General features: G+C 39.9%; 1 protein-coding gene across 1 annotated transcript in view; it reads right to left on the minus strand.

The window, feature by feature from the left end:
* Positions 1-1,866: 1,866 nt before the first annotated feature.
* The window catches only part of wscd2 (WSC domain containing 2), a 59,450-nt gene continuing 41,775 nt past the window's right edge, over positions 1,867-19,541 (minus strand). The window contains exons 6-9 of the mRNA XM_062543666.1: positions 13,565-13,739; positions 10,566-10,730; positions 10,266-10,466; positions 1,867-2,729 (exon numbers count right to left, since the gene is read on the minus strand). Coding sequence (XP_062399650.1) covers positions 2,377-2,729; positions 10,266-10,466; positions 10,566-10,730; positions 13,565-13,739 — 894 coding nt within the window. The 3' untranslated portion in view covers positions 1,867-2,376. The remainder of the gene's footprint in view (positions 2,730-10,265; positions 10,467-10,565; positions 10,731-13,564; positions 13,740-19,541) is intronic.

Genomic DNA, 19,541 nt, shown 5'->3' on the forward strand with positions numbered 1-19,541 from the left:
AAGATGGCCGCCAGTATTTCACCACGTAATCACCACGCTGTTTACATCGCTCTCTGTTATTACAGAAATTTGTAAAGCCAGTTTAGCAAATTGCCGTTTTGATCAGTTGGAGATGAAGCGCCCAAACTGGTGACGTCACATGCTACTGTAGTTTGTTATCACCATGTTACAAAGAAACTCAAAACAATTAAACTGATCCTAAAAAATAAAGTATGACCACTAGAAGCAATAGAGCTGACCTCAATGCATAGCATATGGAAAGCATTTAACTATCAGAAAATCCCATCCACTCAAGTCAAGTCAAGTCAAGTCAAGTCAATTTTATTATCCCACAGGGGGAAATTTTGTTGTAGCGCTAGCTACACTAGCTAGCCCGCTAGCCTCTAGGAACGTAACCAGTAGGGGGCGATGAGATTACTTTCCCTCCCTATAGCGCAGCTCAACAGCGCCGAGAAGTGACGTTGTGACGTCTGAATATTTTTTGATCCTCGCTCAATGATTGATCTGTTGAGCGCTCAGCATTACTCAACCATTGGCTAATCGTTGCTCAACTCTGCTCAGAATTGCCCAACCATTGGATGGCTGACGATCCCTTATGTACTCGGAGGGGAATTTGCAGTTGTGGGGTGTGTCAGTGATGGTGGGAAGGCAGAGTACAGGAAACCGGTGGACCGCTTGGTGACATGGTGCAGGAGCAACCACCTTGTCCTGTATGTGGCTATGCACTTAGGCTACCATACTCTTCCCTTCACTTCTATCACGTGGGTCATTCCGTGTGAAATCACCCAATTTCAGCTAAATTTGGCTCTCTGAAAAAATCTGAAAAATTCACAGGTCTTTGTAGACTAAAACTATGCATACATCCTAAATAGTATACTGTATGTTTAACTATTATTATTGTTCAAGTCATTTCAAGCATTGTAGTGAACAATCCTTTTGGTATTTCACACACTATGTGAATCGAAGCACATTTTCCTGTTGAATTGAAAACTCCAATCAGATCAGACGTATCTTATGTAATTTCCCCTCTGCAAAGCTCTGAAAATGGCTATAAATTCATTATGTGAAAAGACATTATCGCCTTTGAGGGCTACTCGTTCAAAAAGTATGTGACAAATTCATCAATGTTTTCCCCCACTCATACAGTATATGGACTTTAAGGTTATGTCCAGGCATGTTCGTCTTCTCATTTCACCATGTGGACAGTTAACTGAATTTTTTTTTACTTAATTTTACCATTTATCTGTATGTGAGGATCATCTGTCCAAAATGTGGGCTTGTTGGAAAATCTATAAATCCACTGAATTTGTATTGGACGTGCAGTACCACTTTGCACCACATGTGGTGCTCTTTTAATATAATCATAATGGAAGTCAATGGAAGAGTAAGAGAGTCACTTATTTGCTGCACATATCCAATCCAATCTAAACATACTTTATATGGTTCATAGTTGAATTGCTCCAAATAATTATTGCAACATGAACAACCTACTAATCAATAAATCTTATTTAAAGAATATCAAGTAAATTATACACACATAAGGTCATCAGACATGCAGCAAAAGGATTTAGCATAATTGGCATCTTCGTAGTTTTCTACACCAGCTTCAAGTGCGAGTACTTAATTACTAGCTAGTTGGTTAGGCAAAGTAAATGGATGGTATGCAGTCCTCAGTGAGAGACAGACAAAGAGCATCAAGATGGAGATCAGCATGTGATCTGGGAAAGAAGTTGTAAACATGTGCATGAACACACACAAATATAAATATATGAAGCGAATACACATACACAGAAGCATACATACACACAAAATGCATCCACAAACTTACTTACATACACGTAGAATGAGTTGCAAGAATAGGGGAGACACATTTACAAGCATGATTTATTTTTGCAAAAAGAATGCTCAGGACTGAGTGGCGGTTATATTTTATACCGCTATGCATATCTAGTTTTATACTGTTTTGATATTTTGAAATTGAAATGGTTTAAAGTAAAATGACCATATTGCACCTTTTTCTGCTTTTACTTACAGGATGGCAGCTTGCTAATTTTTTAGTGAGAAAAACAAAGTGAAATTTCAAATAAAGAGCCAGCAGAAAATATACAGTAAAGTGGTACATTTAGGTCACAGTTAGACTATTACAGAGTTGAGACAAGTGTGCATGAGAGAATGACATTGGATTCACTCATTCCAGTGCCATTTTAAACAGATCAATCGTCTAACCTGTAGCCTACAATTTAGCCTGCTCTGAACTGTGATCCGTTCCATATCCTATGAAACTCTTTGGTCCATTAGTATGGTGAACAATAAAGGTAGCCTATCAATTATTTAGATTGGACGATTGGAAGAGGAAATAGGAGTGTGAAGTCTTTATCATCTTGGTCTATATTCCACAGGCACACCTGACATCTTCCTTTTTTTGAGAGCAAAGTCAATTGTATTGATGAGGCCATCAATCATTGCCCGCATCTCTGGAGTGTAGGGATTGTACTCAAGTTTCCTCAGGCCTGACCTCTTAAAGTTTCCATCCTTCTGCCCTTCCACACAGAGCAATCTGTCCTCTGACACATCCAGACCTAGGAATATCACCATAGTCTTAAGATGGGCAAAAATATCATTCTTCAGTGCTTCAAAGTGGACCACATGAACCTTCTTTCCAAATTTCAGCCAGTCAAGTGTGTGTGAGGCCCACCATGGTGCATAATTGTTCACAAACTCTGGCCATTCTGTAAAATACACACAAAAGAGGAAATAGTTATCAATAATGTTTCAATGTGTGTGTTTTTTTTTTTTAAATTATCACAGCACTTAGACAGCACTACTGAATGCTACCAATGGTCTTGATGATATTAGGTATGAGGAAGAGTATGACAGTTCAGCATCCTGATGGTGGATAGAAACTATATCTGTGTGATGTAACAATATTGAGTTTCCATGACAACTCCTGCTTGACTTCTTAGCCCCCTCAGCTAGCAGTTATAATATTTTCTAAAACGGATAGTTCCGGTCCTTGATTATGATTGGCTGAATCACATTCGATGCCGTTGTATATAGCACGATAAACACACACCTTGACCGCATTTCGTTCTATAGTAATGCGCTAGCACAAACCGTTTTAGAAAAGCAATAAGCCACTCGAGTCCGTGCTTTATACTGTCCGCTTCGCGTCGTGCCTAACAACGCCCCTTAGCTGTTCGATTATACAGTATAACGCACGGCCTCTCGGGGCTTATTGCTTAAATTGGGGTCCATAGGCACCAATAGTGGCTGTACCTTTTCCTATAATTATTATTCCGCCATTGAAGTCTATGGCAGCCCATAGAACCGTTGGGAAATTTGGCACACAGATTGGGGACAGTCCCATGATTCAAGGAAAAAAATATTGTGTCCTATGATGTACATTTTTTGCCATGATAGATTATCTGTCATATTGGATTTTAGTGAAATGTCTCACATTTTGTCCGATCGTTGCCAAACTGAATACATATGACCTTCAGCACATGCCTTATAGTAGGGGGGATTATCAACAAAAAAGGGCCTAATCGTTACGCGTCGGATAGAAGCACCAAAATTGGTACAGACACTCTTTATGATGTATCTCATCATATCAGAAGGGGTGCCCCAGATTTCTGGTTCATTAAGGTCATTTTTTAAGGGAAAATCCAAGATGGCTGCCAGAAACGGCCTTAGGATAATAAAACATTGCATAGTTTGGGCATCTTGATTTATTCTGCTACTTTATCATTTCACATTTAATATATAGAGATGGTTAACAAATAATATATGCAAGATAACCCATGTAAACAATCTTACATGTCTATTATACAACTTTAAAGTGGAAAAAACAGGCTTAAAACGGTCAGAATGGCATGACTCCCCCAGTGAATCCTCACCTGAGTAGTTCATTATTCATTTATGCATAACATTAATATTCTTAAAAACTTTTGGAAGAATCACTTAATCATTTTCAAAAGACAGCTTATTGTTTAATTGTCCACATGAGCAGAGATCTAGCCCTAAATAGGAACACAACTCATGTTATGCTAGCGTTAGCATTAGCACTAGCCAATGTAGACCCACCAGCTGAGTTGAGTTAAAGCTGGGCAAACAAAGGTATTCCTAGGCTAATTGTGTCCCTTGGGGGTTTGCGTATTTGTGCCCTTTGGATCTTCCTGGGGGGTATTGTCGTATTCTTTTGGGCATAATGTTATTGGAACTATGAAATATAGATTTGTACTACAGTAATGGTAGCCAGCTACTAAGGTGTGTAAAATGTACATTGAGTAAGGCTGTGTCTCATTACACTTACTTCCGTCAGTACACTGCTAATGTGCACTGACCACTTACTGCCGTAGTGCTCACTTTTGATGGTTAGTACTGTCCCAAAAGGGGCCTTCCCCAAACTTCCCACAAAGGTGGGAGCATGAAACATTCTAAAATCTCTTAGTTAAATGCTGAAGCATTCAAAGTTCCTTTCACTTGAACTAAGGGACCAAGCCCTGTGCACCAGTGCACAAAGCAAGGTCCATAAAGGCATTGATGACAGAGATTGGTGTGGATGAACTTGACTGGCCTGCACAGGGTCCTGACCTCAACCCAATAGAACACCTTTGGGATGAATTAGATGGACTGAGAGGCAGTCTACTCATCCAACATCAGTGTGTGACCTCACAAATGTGCTTCTGAAAGAATGGTAAAACAAAACCGATAAACACACTGTGGAAAGTCTTCCCTGAAGCTGTTATAGCTGCAAAGGGTGGACCGACATCATATTAAACCCTATGGATTAAGAATGGGATGTGACTGAAATTCATATGTGAGTCAAGGCAGGTGACCAAATACTTTTGGCAATTAGTGTACAGTACTTAAGTTGCTTTTGGTATAGGGCAAAACTTTCAGGAAATACAAATCAGTAGTGTTTTCAAAACCTTGAGGAAAAGAGCAAGTTCGGCTCTCCCAGGTTTTCTCTCTTTTTCAGGTTGTGATACAACCTTTAGGGCAAAAAGTCAGCATGGGCTGCATGGAAATAATTTCCAGAAGTAACAGGTGCCTTCACTGCTATGACATTAAATATTTTTCAATTACTTAGCCAGGAAACAAACATATTTGCATTGCTGGAGAGGTACACTTGTGTTCTTTACGATAAGACAACCAATCTTGAAAAATTCAATGATCTCAGGAAGAATTTGTTTTCTCAAAAATGTCTCTCAATGGAAAATACCCCTACCACACAGGCTGCACTGATCCAGCATTCAAATAGTGCAGTGTACCAAGCTAGCATTTGGTCCAAAGGTCTGCAAGCTATCCAGTCAGTGCTTTCTCCTAAAAAATATGGATGGACTAAATTAGATGATTATTGGACACCTTTATGGACACTTTTACCAGAGGCAGCGAAAGTATGTAGAGAACTTCTTAATGTGACAGCAAAGCTGAGCCTCTCTGCCGAGTGCCGATGCCAGGATGCTGGGTTGCCTTGCACAGCATTATGCCAATGTGCTGGAGCATGTGAATAGATGAAAATATGCCGTATGAAGGCTATGACTAATGTACTACTGTAATCTTACAAAGTTACAGGGGACATGTGTGCATCATTTTATGATTTTATGAGATCTGCCTGAGGTGCTTCTCTGTGTTTACAGTATCCTTGAGATAGTTAGTGGATATATAGGTAGCCATAGTGTATTTCTTTTCATAATTTATTTTCTTTTAAGACAGTTCTTCTTACCGTAGATAGCCCTAGATATTTGGGGCATTCCTTCTAGGATGTCTTAGGATCACCCAATGAACATACCCAATTTCAAGCTTTTTAGAGGTTGTTTAGATGGTCTTTGAATTAGCTGACAATTATGTGGCGGGCACGACCTTAGCGCAACCTTTTTCAATTTCTTTAAAAACTCACTACCTGTTAGAGATAGTTTTGGTCACCCCTTCTAGGATGTCTAGAAGGGTTATTTTGTCTTTTTTATCTATCCTTCCTTCCTTCCTTCTTCGGTTCTCCGGCTTGTTCCCACTGATCTAAAGAACACTAGATAGACTATCCCATTGTTGCTGCCCCATCATTCTTTATCTAGGAAGGAAGGAAGGGATGATATAAAAAGATGAATGAGAAGAGCCTTTAGGATCACCCAAGGAACACCAAATTTCAAGTTTATTAGAGGTTAATTAGGTGGCATTTGAAATAGCTGACAATTTTGTGGCGAGCAGCACTGCCTTTTTCAATTTCTTTAAAAACTCACTTCCTGTTAGGGACACTCCTTCTAGGATGTCTTAGGATAACCCAATGAACATATACCAACTTTCAGGCTTTTTAGGGGTTGTTTAGATGGTCTTTGAACTAGCTGCCAATTTTGTGGCGGGCAGTACAGCCTTTTCCAATAGTTTTTGAATCCGCATCAATTGTATTGGCTGCCATTTTTAATTTCTTCAAATCTCACTTCCTGTTTGAGATATTTTTGGGCACCCCTTCTGGTGTGTCTTAGGATCACCCAAGGAACATGTATACCAAATTTCAAGCTTTTTAGAGGTTGTTTAGGCAGTCTTTGAATTAGCTGCCAATTTTGTGGCAGGAAGCGCAGTATTTTTTAGTTTTTTTCAAAAACCTCACTTCCTGTTTGAGAATTTTGGTGAAATCTTCCAGGATGACTTAGGATCACCCAATGAACATCTACACCAAATTTCAAGCTTTTAGGAGGTTGTATAGGTAGTTTTTGAATCAGCTTTCAATTGTATTGGTGGCCATTTTGAATTTCTCCAAAATCTCACTTCCTGTTTGAGATATTTTTGGGCACCCCTTCTGGGATGTCTTAGGATCACCCAAGGAACATGTATACCAAATTTCAAGCTTTTTAGAGGTTGTTTAGGCAGTCTTTGAAGTAGCTGCCAATTTTGTGACAGGAAGCGCAGTATTTTTTAGTCTTTTTCAAAAACCTCACTTCCTGTTTGAGAATTTTGGTGAAATCTTCCAGGATGACTTAGGATCACCCAATGAACATATACACCAAATTTCAAGCTTTTAGGAGGTTGTATAGGTAGTTTTTGAATCAGCTATCAATTGTATTGGCGGCCATTTTGAATTTCTCCAAAATCTCACTTCCTGTTTGAGATATTTTTGGGCACCCCTTCTAGGATGTCTTAGGATCACCCAAGGAACATATCTACCAAATTTCATGCTTCTATCCGCCGCGTAACGATTTTTCACATAATCTCCCCTACTATTAGAAAAGTTGTGATTTTTGTAGCTATGTGTGTGTGATTTTTGTGTGTGTTGTATCTCAACTGCTATACTACCAGTCTATGCCAAAACCACCTGTTACTATTTAATTATTATTTAATTAAGCAGGCATAGCTAACCGCTACACTCCCCATGGAAGGACAACCCATGGTTGGTGAAAACCGTCTACTCAACAAAGCCACGAAAATCGTCGTCATCAGACTCTTCCAAGAAAATGTTGAGTTACAAGCCCAAATAAAACCTTATATTTAGACTAGGTATTGAAATGGTCCTTTTGACTAAATGGCACCCTCTTTGGCAACCCCAATTGAACTTCAATGGCTTTGCGATATCATGTCTACCCTAGCAACACCTTAGTAACCATATCTACATTATCAATCTATAGCCTACATTTTTGCATTTTCATGCACTGGTAATTTCTTCCTCATTTCTAGTTATCATTATTCCGCTTACAACTTTTTCTGTACGCCACTAAAACTTTGTAATGTAGGTCTAATAGACCAAGTTGGTATGACTTTTCAACCTTGTAACTTTTATTCTTTTCAAACTATAAATGAAAAACTATTACACATTTTCCCATAGACTTAACATTAGCCTTCATGACATCGCAATCAGGCCATTAAGCAATTAGAATCCTGTGCCAGGTGACAAGAGGGGTATTTCACAAAAGCAGAATTAAGACATCCAAGATAAGTGATAAAACGAGGCTTGACATAACGTTGTCTGGTAATCCTTGCTCAACTCGTTTCACTAACGCCAATCCAGGATGATAGGAGCTTAATTATTTAGTTATTCGGGATGTATGCGCGTTCTCGTTTCTCCCCCAAATAACTCACGGTTGGAATAAAAAAAACGCAAAAAATAGCGTCTTGCACACAAAGTGTACAACCGCTTTTGATATACATGTAGACTAACAAGGAGGTAAAGTTTTACTTTTTTGGATGGGGAATCATGATTATTTCTGTTACATAGCTGGAGTAGGTGTGGCAGACCAACTGAATGCAAATTTACGTATGCACCAACGTGAGAGCTTCCTTGTCTTGGCACGCAATGTCATTAAGAAAGCGCTTGCCACCGCAAAGATGCACAAAGTATGACTATATTTATATATCTTAATTTGTCTTAAAAACCGAATTAGTTAAAAACACCTTCGAAAAATGTTCTCTCCACTTCCAATCAACTAGCAAATAGTATATAAATGGAATACAGCTCTTTAAAAAATCGCATGGAGGTCTGATTTGAATGACAGCTAGCTGAACCAATCAGATAATGTAATTACCATTAGAATTAACTTAACTTGGCTGTTAGCCTGGTCGGGACCAGGCTAGTTGCAGAGAATAAATTCCCATGGCAACTTATGTAGCATCTCTTTTATGAAACCAAGTCAAGGGTAAAGTCATCCAGGATAACCAAAAAATCCCGGCTTAATCCCTTATCTAGGTTTTTGAAATACCCCTCTGGCCACCTGCAGCAACTCAGGCTTACTTTTTGTCATGTATTGAATTGGTCAGTTTGTCATCTGGGACTCAAGTAAAGCACTTGCTTACCCACATACAGTGCCTATAGAAAGTCATCATACCCCTTTGAAATATGTACTTTTTTGTCTTACAAAAGATTAGCTTAAAATTGGTTTTGATTTCAGGCTGTAACTGTAATGACTTTCTATAGGCACTGTATGTTTGCAACTCTTATTCTTTCAGAATAACCACATTATCCAAATATGTATCAATTTAAACTATCCAACCATTTAACTGTTCAGCCACCCCAACTGTCAGTTGTTATGAACTATGACTCCCACCAACTGTTTCCTCTGCCCACAACTGTTTCAAAATAAGTCCTCACTGCAATTCACTATTAAATAGTTTTACATTACAGGCAGTTTCAGAGATTGTAAAACATGGTGAGACATTTATTAGCTAGCAACAGTTATAATATAACTACAAGCTTGGAAACCAGTGTGAGCGCATCACTTAGGGTGATGGTCTACTGAGCCTCCTGTGCTGTGTGTTCTCTCTGCATTTAAAGGCCTCGCCTCCTCTTGACACAATCAAGAGGAAAGGCCTCATCAACAAATGATCAAAGGGTCACAAGGGCGGTTTGTTGACCAGGTTCTGGTGTGATCAAAAGCTGGGGTCTTGACTAAGGTAATAATAAAATATTTCTACTACACTATGACTCCCGCCAATCGTTTCCTCAGCCCACAACTTGTTCAAAATAAAAGTCCTCACTACAGTAATTCACTTAAATAATTTAACTATGTAAACTATTCAACTATTTAACTGTTCAGACACTCTAACTGTCAGTTGCCATGAACTATGACTCCTGACAACTGTTTCCCCTGCCCACAACTGTTTGAAATTGCTATGATGTAGTTTAAATAAACTACTGTTGTCTTACAGTTAACAGGCCTGCATTGTAGCACATTAATTCAATATCAAGTGTTTTCTGTATGTGTGTCTATGTAGGCTATTTAACCAACAGCATAAAATATCCAGTCTCCTCAACATCAGTGTGTGACCTCACAAATGAGCTTCTGAAAGAATGGTCCCATAAACACGCCGAAACCTTGTGAAAAGACTTCCCAGAAGAGTTGAAGCTGTTGTAGCTGCAAAGGGTGGACCGACATGAAACCCTATGGATTAAGAATGGGATGTGACTGAAGTTCATATGTGAATCAAGGCAGGTGAGCGAATACTTTTGGCAATACAGTGTATGTGCCTAGCTTTGTTTGTTTGTTTGGTGCTGCCATCTTCTGTACTCAATTCAAATTCTCCTCACACATTACACCAGGTCTATGCTATAATACCCACCAGTGTTACACTGCAAAAACTGCTTATCTAATTAAGAGTGAATCTCATTAAAAAATCTACTTAGTATTGTTTTTGTATAAAAACCTACCTAGTGCTTTCCTGTAAGATCATTTTAACTTTAATCAAATTTAAAAGCAGCCTGTTTTTAAGATGTTGTATCAAGACAAAAATAATGAGACAACAGGAAATGACACATTATTGAACATCATGCAAGTGCTAACCTTTACCCCTCCAGTGAGCTTGGGAAGCAAATCCAATGTGACCACCATACTTGCGATTGAATTCAGCCATCAGAGCTTTATATGGGTTACGGATTACAAGGATGCTGGCATCAAAGGCCTCTATCTCTTTCTTGCCACTCTCATGGGTCTTAATGCAGACAGTCCTGCCACTGCGCCAGTGATCACGCTCCCCCTTGAAACCTAAGTAAAGCAATACACCAAAAATAATGTTGCATTGCAATCATGTTTTACTCAACTCATTAATACTAATTGAAGGCTCAATATGGCTGTAATACTCACCTTTGTTATACAAGGAACCATCAAAGTAGTAGCTTCCTGTGTAATACCCTGTAGCCAGCTCAATGAGGTGACGGGTCCAGGTATTCCCTGCCCCAGGAAAACTGGCCAAGGCCACAAGTTGCTTGGAGCGAGTTGGAAGGAACCTGCGGTCCATACAGCGATGATCTAACAAGAAAGAAAAGGAGATTGCTGAACTGGATAAGTAAAGTAATGGAAGTGCTGTTTTTGATAAATAAACCCCAAGAGGTTGTATCTCATTGATTTTAGAAAAGGTAAAGGGTGTTCAGTGCATTTCCACACAGAGAGAGAGAGAAAGAGAGAAAGATTATGCAAAAGTGTGCTTGCTGTTGCTTTCACTAATAGGAGCAGGCACTAGAATTCACACACTGCATGTGGAGCATTGTGTTGAACAAAGCATGGCTGAAAAGAATGTTGGAACCGGAACCAGAATGGTGGAATAGTTTATTCAACAGGAACCACTTTAAAATAAGAGTGCTAAGGGTTTTGTTAAGCTTTTACTAACCAAAAATGAGAAATTATAAGCCATTAGAAAACAGTGGCCTTAAGGTCAGCAGTAAAAAGTAATCCCATATTCATCCATATTGCCCAGCCTAGGATCTCATTGGTTACTTACTTACTTACTTTCTCTAGCCATTCTTGACATCTGTTGCTCACTGCACTGATTCACATTGATATTTTTGGCATATATTTATGACAATTTGAGTCATCCCGTGTCAAATCAGATAAGGTTGTTGTTGTACCGTTTCAGATTTTGTTCAAAATATCATTAACCAACTAAGCACATCATGCATTGCAATAACATTTGTTCTGATGTCACAATGTAGTACAACTCTAGCTGCTCTATTCTGTGCAACTTGAAGTTTCTTGATCTTATCCATTGTTAAGTTTGACCCTACCACATGGTAAATAAGGTAAAACGCCTGCTCGTATAGATGTGCTTATTGTTTATCCCCAGTTAACATGGATCCCATCGAGATCCGTAACAACACCAGTGTTGGGCCAAGATTTTTCATCTCTCCCCTCGATTCGGTCGGGTCAGGCTCCTAACGACAGCCTACGGAATCTCTGTGGGATAACCGCAGCAAAAAGTCCATTCTCAACCCGTACCCACTGTATGCTTTGCTGCTTTGCGTTGCAAAAAAGTAGCCTGGCTGAACATGAAAGGTATTCTTGATGTAACAATGTTCATAAACTCCACGGCTTATATGATGTATTTTCATTCAGAAAAACACTCTTTACACTTTAACATGGTAAGCTGGAATGCCTTGTGGCAACAACTGTGTTTAAATGTAGAACTACTTCAGCCTCTAGCAAACTCAGAAGGGGGCGGCAAGTGACGGGTAGCTTGAGAGCGACGTGTTGGAGACCCATGGTGTACAGTAGGACAACGACTTTTCATTGGCAACAGTATTAACACTCAGAGGTCTGTGGCCTTTCAGACACTATGAGGCTGTTTACTAAGTCTTTTACGTTTTTCATCTAACTAAAAACATCTATGCAAAAGTGGTATGTATGGTCATATTCTAGAAGACATCAGCAAGAAATATAGCCGCAAGCGGCGATGGCGGGCCCGAGCACCTGCGGTGCGGACCTGTGACATTTCGGAATCTAACAAAGCAACATGTGCGTGATGGTGGGCATTTAGTGTTGGAACGGCGTCGATAGCTCAAACACTGTAGGAGAAGAGGCGTCTTAAAAAAATGGGACGGGAATAAATAAGTATAAAACTTAAGAAGAACAATAGTGGGCCTTGCTTTACAGCAATCGTACTAACACTAACTATTTCAAAAGGGTATGATGACTTTCTATAGGCACTGTATATTGCATTTTTGTTGGAAATATTGTAACACAAAACTGAAAAATAATCAATTTGGATGATATTTTATCTCTCCATTACAGGGGTATGACAAGCTATACCAATGAATTGAACGCATCTCCAGAAAGAGTGTGAAATGGACTTTCAGACTGTGAAATTTCAAGATGGTATTATGGCTGCAGTTATTGAAATGTTATTTTTTAAATATTGGTCTATTACAACAATTAGCGTTGTTTTTTGTGCTATTATTTCATGATTTCATAATCCTTGTGTTATTCCTAACTACCAGATGTTTATGTCTTATACTGTAAAACATTTATTTTTTTATTTACTTGCTGGGTGATGAACTAATAAAATATTTACTGAATAAATTGCTGGTGTCACTATTTAATGCCAACAGATGTCATCGCACAATGGTTTAATATTAGGAATTGGTTATCAGGAGTGTAGGAGTGTTTATTAGGAACTGTTAATTAGGTGAAGCTCCTAATAAAACAGTATTGTACAACATAATGTGACCCTCCATAGCGAAAACAGTCACTTGTCGCACGATACTATTTTGAGAAAATCCACAATAAACAAACTTCCGGGTTAAAATATTGAATTTCACGTTTTCGCATTTCGACAGTATACAGTCTTCAGTTTCATATCGTGGACTAATTTCACAGAAAAACATACTGTATGTTTTGACTGTTCAACCCGGTGAAGATTCAACACATTAAGGCTGGCTTACATTGTACGATTTTGGTCTGTTTTAACAGTCTAGGACAAAATTTCCAAAATCGGGCGGAACTCATGGGAGTTGTAATGGAATCGCCGCGCGCTCCCATCAACGAAATCGTTTAGTGTAAGGTGCCAATCTTAGCGGTTTTAAGTCCGTCGGAGTCATGTTTGATATTATCGGAAGTCTTTTCAGTCGTGGCTCATGCAAATAGTGACGTGAACACTAAAAACCAATAGTCGCTCCAACACGAAACAGGACGGGGCAAAATAGGCGACAGCTGTACCTTTTCTGATTATTTGTTATTTAATTTGTTATTTCAAAGGCCAGTGCACAGGGATTTTACTCAATTGGTGACTGTGTATGTTCATGGCATGTCTGATACTGCTGCTGTGGATTGCTGGCATGTATCATCATGTGCAGAAAGACGTAGTTGCTCACCTTGAACCTGTGTCTGGTACACCACAAAGAATTCCTCATTTCCACAGCTCTCAAAATCTTCCCCACTGCAGCGTTGCATACACAGGTCCTCATCCTCACGCTCATGCAGTGTGAACAGAGTGGTGCGGAAGCCACAATGACATTGCTGGCCTGACAGTGCAGCCAGAGGAAGCTCCTACATTAGAATTACAGCAATAAAGAGGCAAATCATTTAGACACAGCGATTACTTGAATAAAACTGCAACTCCATTCATTAAGGGTGCATACTACCAATATGGAGGATTTTTTGTGACACATCTTTACTCATGTGTCAATCAATGTTTCATTCTATGTGTCAATCTATTGGTCAATAAATAAATCAATGCAGGGACTGAAATGGGTGAGGCCTTTCTTTTTTTTTTATTATTATTATTTTTTGGGCTTTTTATGCCTTTATTTGGACAGGACAGTAGAGAGAACGACAGGAAGTGAGTGGGAGAGAGAGTCGGGGTGGGATCTGGAAAGGACCACGGGGCGGGAATCGAACCCGGGTCGCCAGCGTACGGTGCAGGTGCCCCAGCCAGTTGCGCCACTGCCGGGGCCAGGCCTTTCTAGTAAAGTGAATTTAAATAAACTAATCACATGCAACCATCATTAAATTCTGATCTATCTATCAGCAAATAAATGCCAACATTGCTTTTTCGTAAGAATGGGACTTTCTGCCATCCTACTGTATGTGAAAAGCTAAGCAGGACAATAGTGAAAATACATAGGTGATATTGACTGCAAATAGCCCGTCATTAGTATATCATGGCATCACATCATTTTGCTGGTATATCTAGTCGGTTAATTTGTAAATGATAGAATAGAATAGAATAGAATAGAATATATACTTTTTTGATCCCGTGAGAGAAATTTGTTTCTCTGCATTTAACCCAATTTAATCGAATTAGTGAACACACACAGCACACAGTGAACACACAGTGAGGTGAATCACACATTAACCCGGAGCAGTGAGCTGCCTGCCCAATCAGCGGCGTTAGCATCGCCACTACTGAAATTACATTTATTAGCCTGCTATCCAGCTCATCTCCAAGCGCACGTTGTGTATAACCTGTATTAGGTTTAAAACAGCGCCATAATATTAGGTCTCTTGGTGGATTTTTAATGTTTGTCAACATCATTCATTGATAATGGTTCATGGAAGTCTTGATATAAAGCTCTGTAAATAACTGATTCTTTTTTTTCTTTGATTGACAGGGCTGACCCCGGAAACGGACTGTGGAATCTGCCTGCCTTCATGGAAGTATCACAGACTGTTCAAAAATAAAGAAAAGTATAAAATAAATAATCATGTCTAACTGTTTTATTTCATTGCATGGCTATTCTTGCTCATTTCTCATATAATATATTGTCTGTATCCAAGCTGTCAACAAAATGTGTGACTTTAAGTTTGGCTATTTAAGTGAAGTGTATTAAAAATGAACCAGTGGATTTTTTGGGGATTTGGTTTCAAATTAGGGATGGCGAAAACTACTAATTTTCTTGACCGACCACCGAGCCTCATTAGCCGGTTGAAACCGGTTAACCGATTCGTTTAAAATATTCTACGCTATTTGAAATAGCAGCCACGCAATTTCGCAACTCTGTCGTATCTCTCTGTCCCCCGCTCACACACACAGCCCCGGCGGCGGCGCCGCACTTTCACTCACGTCACTTTATTTAAAATCCCCTAAAGCGCGAAACATGAGTCCTGCAAACCAAGGAGCTTGGAGGACAAATGGCTCCTTCGTTTCGAAATGGTTTGGGTACCAGGTGATCGCGTTGCAAATAAAGGCGTTTGTCTAGCGTTAGAAGCTCATTTGAAACTGAAATTGCCGCGGCTCACTTAAGAAAATGACAGCTCCGAAGAGACGCCGCTATAGTTTGAGGAAGTAGCCTACTAACAATAATAAAGATGATCATCATTACCTTATCTGTTACCATTGCTGACCCTTCCTGAAATGTAGATGTAATGTGTTTCCAAATCTAAGCCCATCTTATGCGGAAAGTTGCTGCAAAACGATCAAACCAATGGATAAAACGGGCACCTCCAGATTGCAAAAGACGCACCGGCCAAGGCATGCGTGCGAATGTTTTTATTGGTTTATTAAGTAGCCTACAAGCAGGCGAGTTATTACAAATTGAGTGTGAGGGATAATTTGTTAACTTCAAAAAGACCTTGGAATGAGATGGCTAGCTGTAGTAGCGTTTAGTCTATAATAATAGAATTATTTAGAGATCGTTTTTTTTTTTTTTTTTTTTAACCGACTAGCGACAACTTTGATCGGCTAACGTGGATACGGTCAACCATCGGTCAAACAGTCACCGGTTAACATCCCTATTTCAAATACAACCCAAACATTATGTAAATTTAACTAAACATTCGTGTCAAAATAACCCAACACATTGGTTAAAATATCAACCCATCCGCTGGGTTACATTTAGTAACCCAATTTGCTGGGTTAAGATAACCCAATGCTGTGTTGGACCCCATTTTACTCAGCAATTGGGTTGATAATAACTCAATTTGGGTTGTTTTTAACCCATCATTTTTTTAGAAGCCTTTTTAATTCTGAGGCTAGGCATGCTTTAATTTGTGCTTGATTTTATTTTGGCTAAAATGTCTTTGCTTCCAAGCTGTATTATGCCATTTTATTTTACTTACACAAGCAATTGAAGCCATTTTAAAGTAATCTTTCTTTCTGATGGATTTAGACGAGGCATGTTTTATTTTGAGACATATTAGCTATTTTGAGGTTTTCATCATGTTGTTCCTAAAGAGCCTATTGATAGAATTTGCACTAGCTTGGGGAGGATTATCTTTCAACATTGAGAATAGATCCACCTTGACCTCCCCAGACTTTTCCCATATCAACCGTATCACTTCAGGATGAATTCTCCATTCACTGGGTCATCTCTGGACGAGAGGTCTGTGCCGCAGTTCTTAACGATGGCAGCCCATAGTATAATCTTTCATGCTAGATGACACATGAATAAGTCATGACAGCATGTCAGTGGCACTGAGAAACGCTTCAGTGCAAGAAACAATTCAATTCAATTAAAAAAACTTTATTTATTCCCGAGGGGCAATTTCTCCATGCGGGCATAGTGACATATAAGACGCACAACATATAAGACAAATAAGACAAGACAAAGGGAGACAGGACAGACAAGGGTGTGTGTGTGTGTGGGTCCCAGTCTCCTAGTCCCAGGAGAGAGAGGAGGAGGGGGATGGGAGCCTATTTAAGTTCAGAAGGCGAATAGCCTCAAAAGTAAAAGTAGCCTTCCTCCTGTTGGTCCTAGCGAGAGGACAGCGCAGACGCCTGCCAGAGGGCAGCCATTCAAAAACTCTGTGCAAGACATGCGTAGAGTCTTCTAAGATGGAGTTGGCTTTTCTTAGTGTTGCCTTGTCATGCAGTGATGTCAGAGACTGAAGAGGGTGGCCAATGATTTTAGAGCATGTGTGCACAATGCTCTGGAGGTGTTTCTTGTTTTTGATCGATAGAGAGTTGAAACCAGCATATCGATGAAAAAGTCAGTATACTTTCAATAAAGGAGGTGTAAAAAATATTGAGAATCTTCCTGCTCACTCCAAAGGAGTATAGGTTCCTCAGAAAATATTGCCGCTGTTGACATTTTTTGAGAATCACCTGTGTTGGAGTCAAAACGCAGTTTGTCATCAATGACTTGCCTGACACTGAAGAAGGGAGAACCCCGAAACATCTGTTCACAGGCAAGAATAAATAAAAAAGTTACAAATATGACTAGGAGTGCTGTACTCTCGTTTTCTTTGATCAATGACGGTGCCCAGGTATTTGTACTCCTGCACAACTTCAACTGGTTCCCCTTGTATTATAGTTGCAGTCCTGCATCCTCCATGCTTGCTGAAGTCAATGACCATCTCCTACAGTGAGTAGCTCCAGCATATTGATGTGGAGGTGTACTGATTTGTTATCACTTATGGCCCCCCAGCCCTTGAGCGGGGCATCTGTTGTCAGCGCTCTCCTGCGAAATATCAGACCCATCGGGACGCCGGGAGTGAGAGTCTGGAGTGAGAGACAGGCAGGCAGTCTGGCCACAAAGTATCCAGCGTTCTCACCGGCCACTCCACCAGCTTGTGCAGTTCATTTGTGAATGGTACTACTCTGAGTGGATGTGTAAAGTGAGCTCTTAAGTCTAGCCTTGGTTGATGCACTTTCGCGCCTTTCTGAATTAAAACAGCTGATGTGAGTTGTTTGTACTTGTTTGTATTTATTGTACAGTGTAGATTATTTCAAGATGATCGTTCCTACCATGCAGTATGGAGATGCGTGAAGGGTTGTTCATAGTTTGCTTTATTCCAATCAAAAATATTGTCCAAATTCTTTCCAATGTAAGCCTTCACACGGAAGTGAAGTGTGGACAGTCTCATGACTGCAAAGCATACGGTCGAGTCCCAGGCAAATCACATAGAGAGCATGATCATCTGACAGAGGCATGAACTTCCCACATGGACATCTCTTTGTTAGCTGCCATGATAGATGTGGCATTCGTAGTCACAGTATTGTAACTCACAATACAGATAGCAAGCAAGTAATTGGCAGTTTTTCTGTTGAAAAACCGTCATATAGGATTTAAAGAATGCAATACAAAGTGCATTGAAGATGACTCACTTGGGGCAAAAGCCTGCTGATCAATGAGCTCTTGTAGTCTCAAGCGAGAGTAGAGGATTCATTATAGTCTGTAGACGCTGAGAGGTGAAAGAGAAAGAAGTGCGCATTTCAGGTCATTTACAGCCTGGTCACGCACACTGTGAAGCAAGTGCGCACCGCTTTATAGGCATTAGCTGAAAAGGGTTCAGTAGGATGTTTGCCCAGATGTGATATCCTATAAGTGACATCGAAGTGCAACTGAAAGAGATTATTTTAGCCATTTTTTCAGTGGAAAATGTTGCAAAGTCCTCTGCAGACAGTGAAGCAGATGATGGCAGTGGAGGATTGAGAAGAGACTTGAAAGTAAAGAAAGTTTTCCAGTCAGTGGCGCTCTCAATCTTGCTCTGATAGAATGCCTTTTTAGCAAGTGCAACTGTGGATGAAAAAGTACATAGTGAAGACCGGTGGTTACATTTATCGGAATACCTGGATTTACGCCATTTTCTCTCAGCAGCTACAGTATAAGTTCCTTTTGTACTGAACGTATACTGTTTGTGAGCCATTGGTTTAGAACAAGTGGGTCTTATGGAAAAAGACAAGATGCCTCTATAGCGTCATTAACCTCAAGTGACACAAATTAACTCGGAGAAGGTAAAGCAGACGTTACCAATGCAAAACGTAACATGGAAAACGTAACATGGTCGCGGTATTGCGACAATGCGATTACCGTCCCAGCCCTAGTACAGACATAACAGAATTATATCAAGATCCTTACCAGCTTTGTGAGTAGGAGGACTATGAACACATGTGAAATCAAATTTAAGTTCAGCAGAGACTGAAGTCAACTGAAGAGTTATCCATATGACTATTAAAATTCCCGAGAGTTAATGTACATCTATCCATTGGATTTGCAGACTGTAGAATGTCCAATTCATGCACATAGCTGCCAAGTTGTCCTGAGGGGCAGCAAATGGAAGCTTTAGCGCAAGTTCTACTAGAAAGACTCAAATGCCACGTCTCGTGCAGAAATCCCTTGAGTTACCCGACTTGATGTCACAGTCTTGCTCTCCAATCATGTTGCAACAACATAGCAATGAGGCTAACCCCACTCTCTCATAGGCACTGCCACTGCGCAAAGAGACGTGTTTTGGATGTCCAATTTCAGGTGCAGATTGCAACGCCACAGGAGCTATCTATAACGTCCAAAACAGGCTACCTAGTCCTGCTTATGTCCAAATGGGGTCATGGTTAGACATCCAAATAGCGGGCCTCCAGAATTCATCATGGGCCGACAGACGCAATAAAGACATGATTTGCACGTCCAT

The sequence above is a fragment of the Sardina pilchardus genome, chromosome 8 (assembly GCF_963854185.1).
Source record: "Sardina pilchardus chromosome 8, fSarPil1.1, whole genome shotgun sequence".
NCBI lineage: Eukaryota > Metazoa > Chordata > Actinopteri > Clupeiformes > Clupeidae > Sardina > Sardina pilchardus.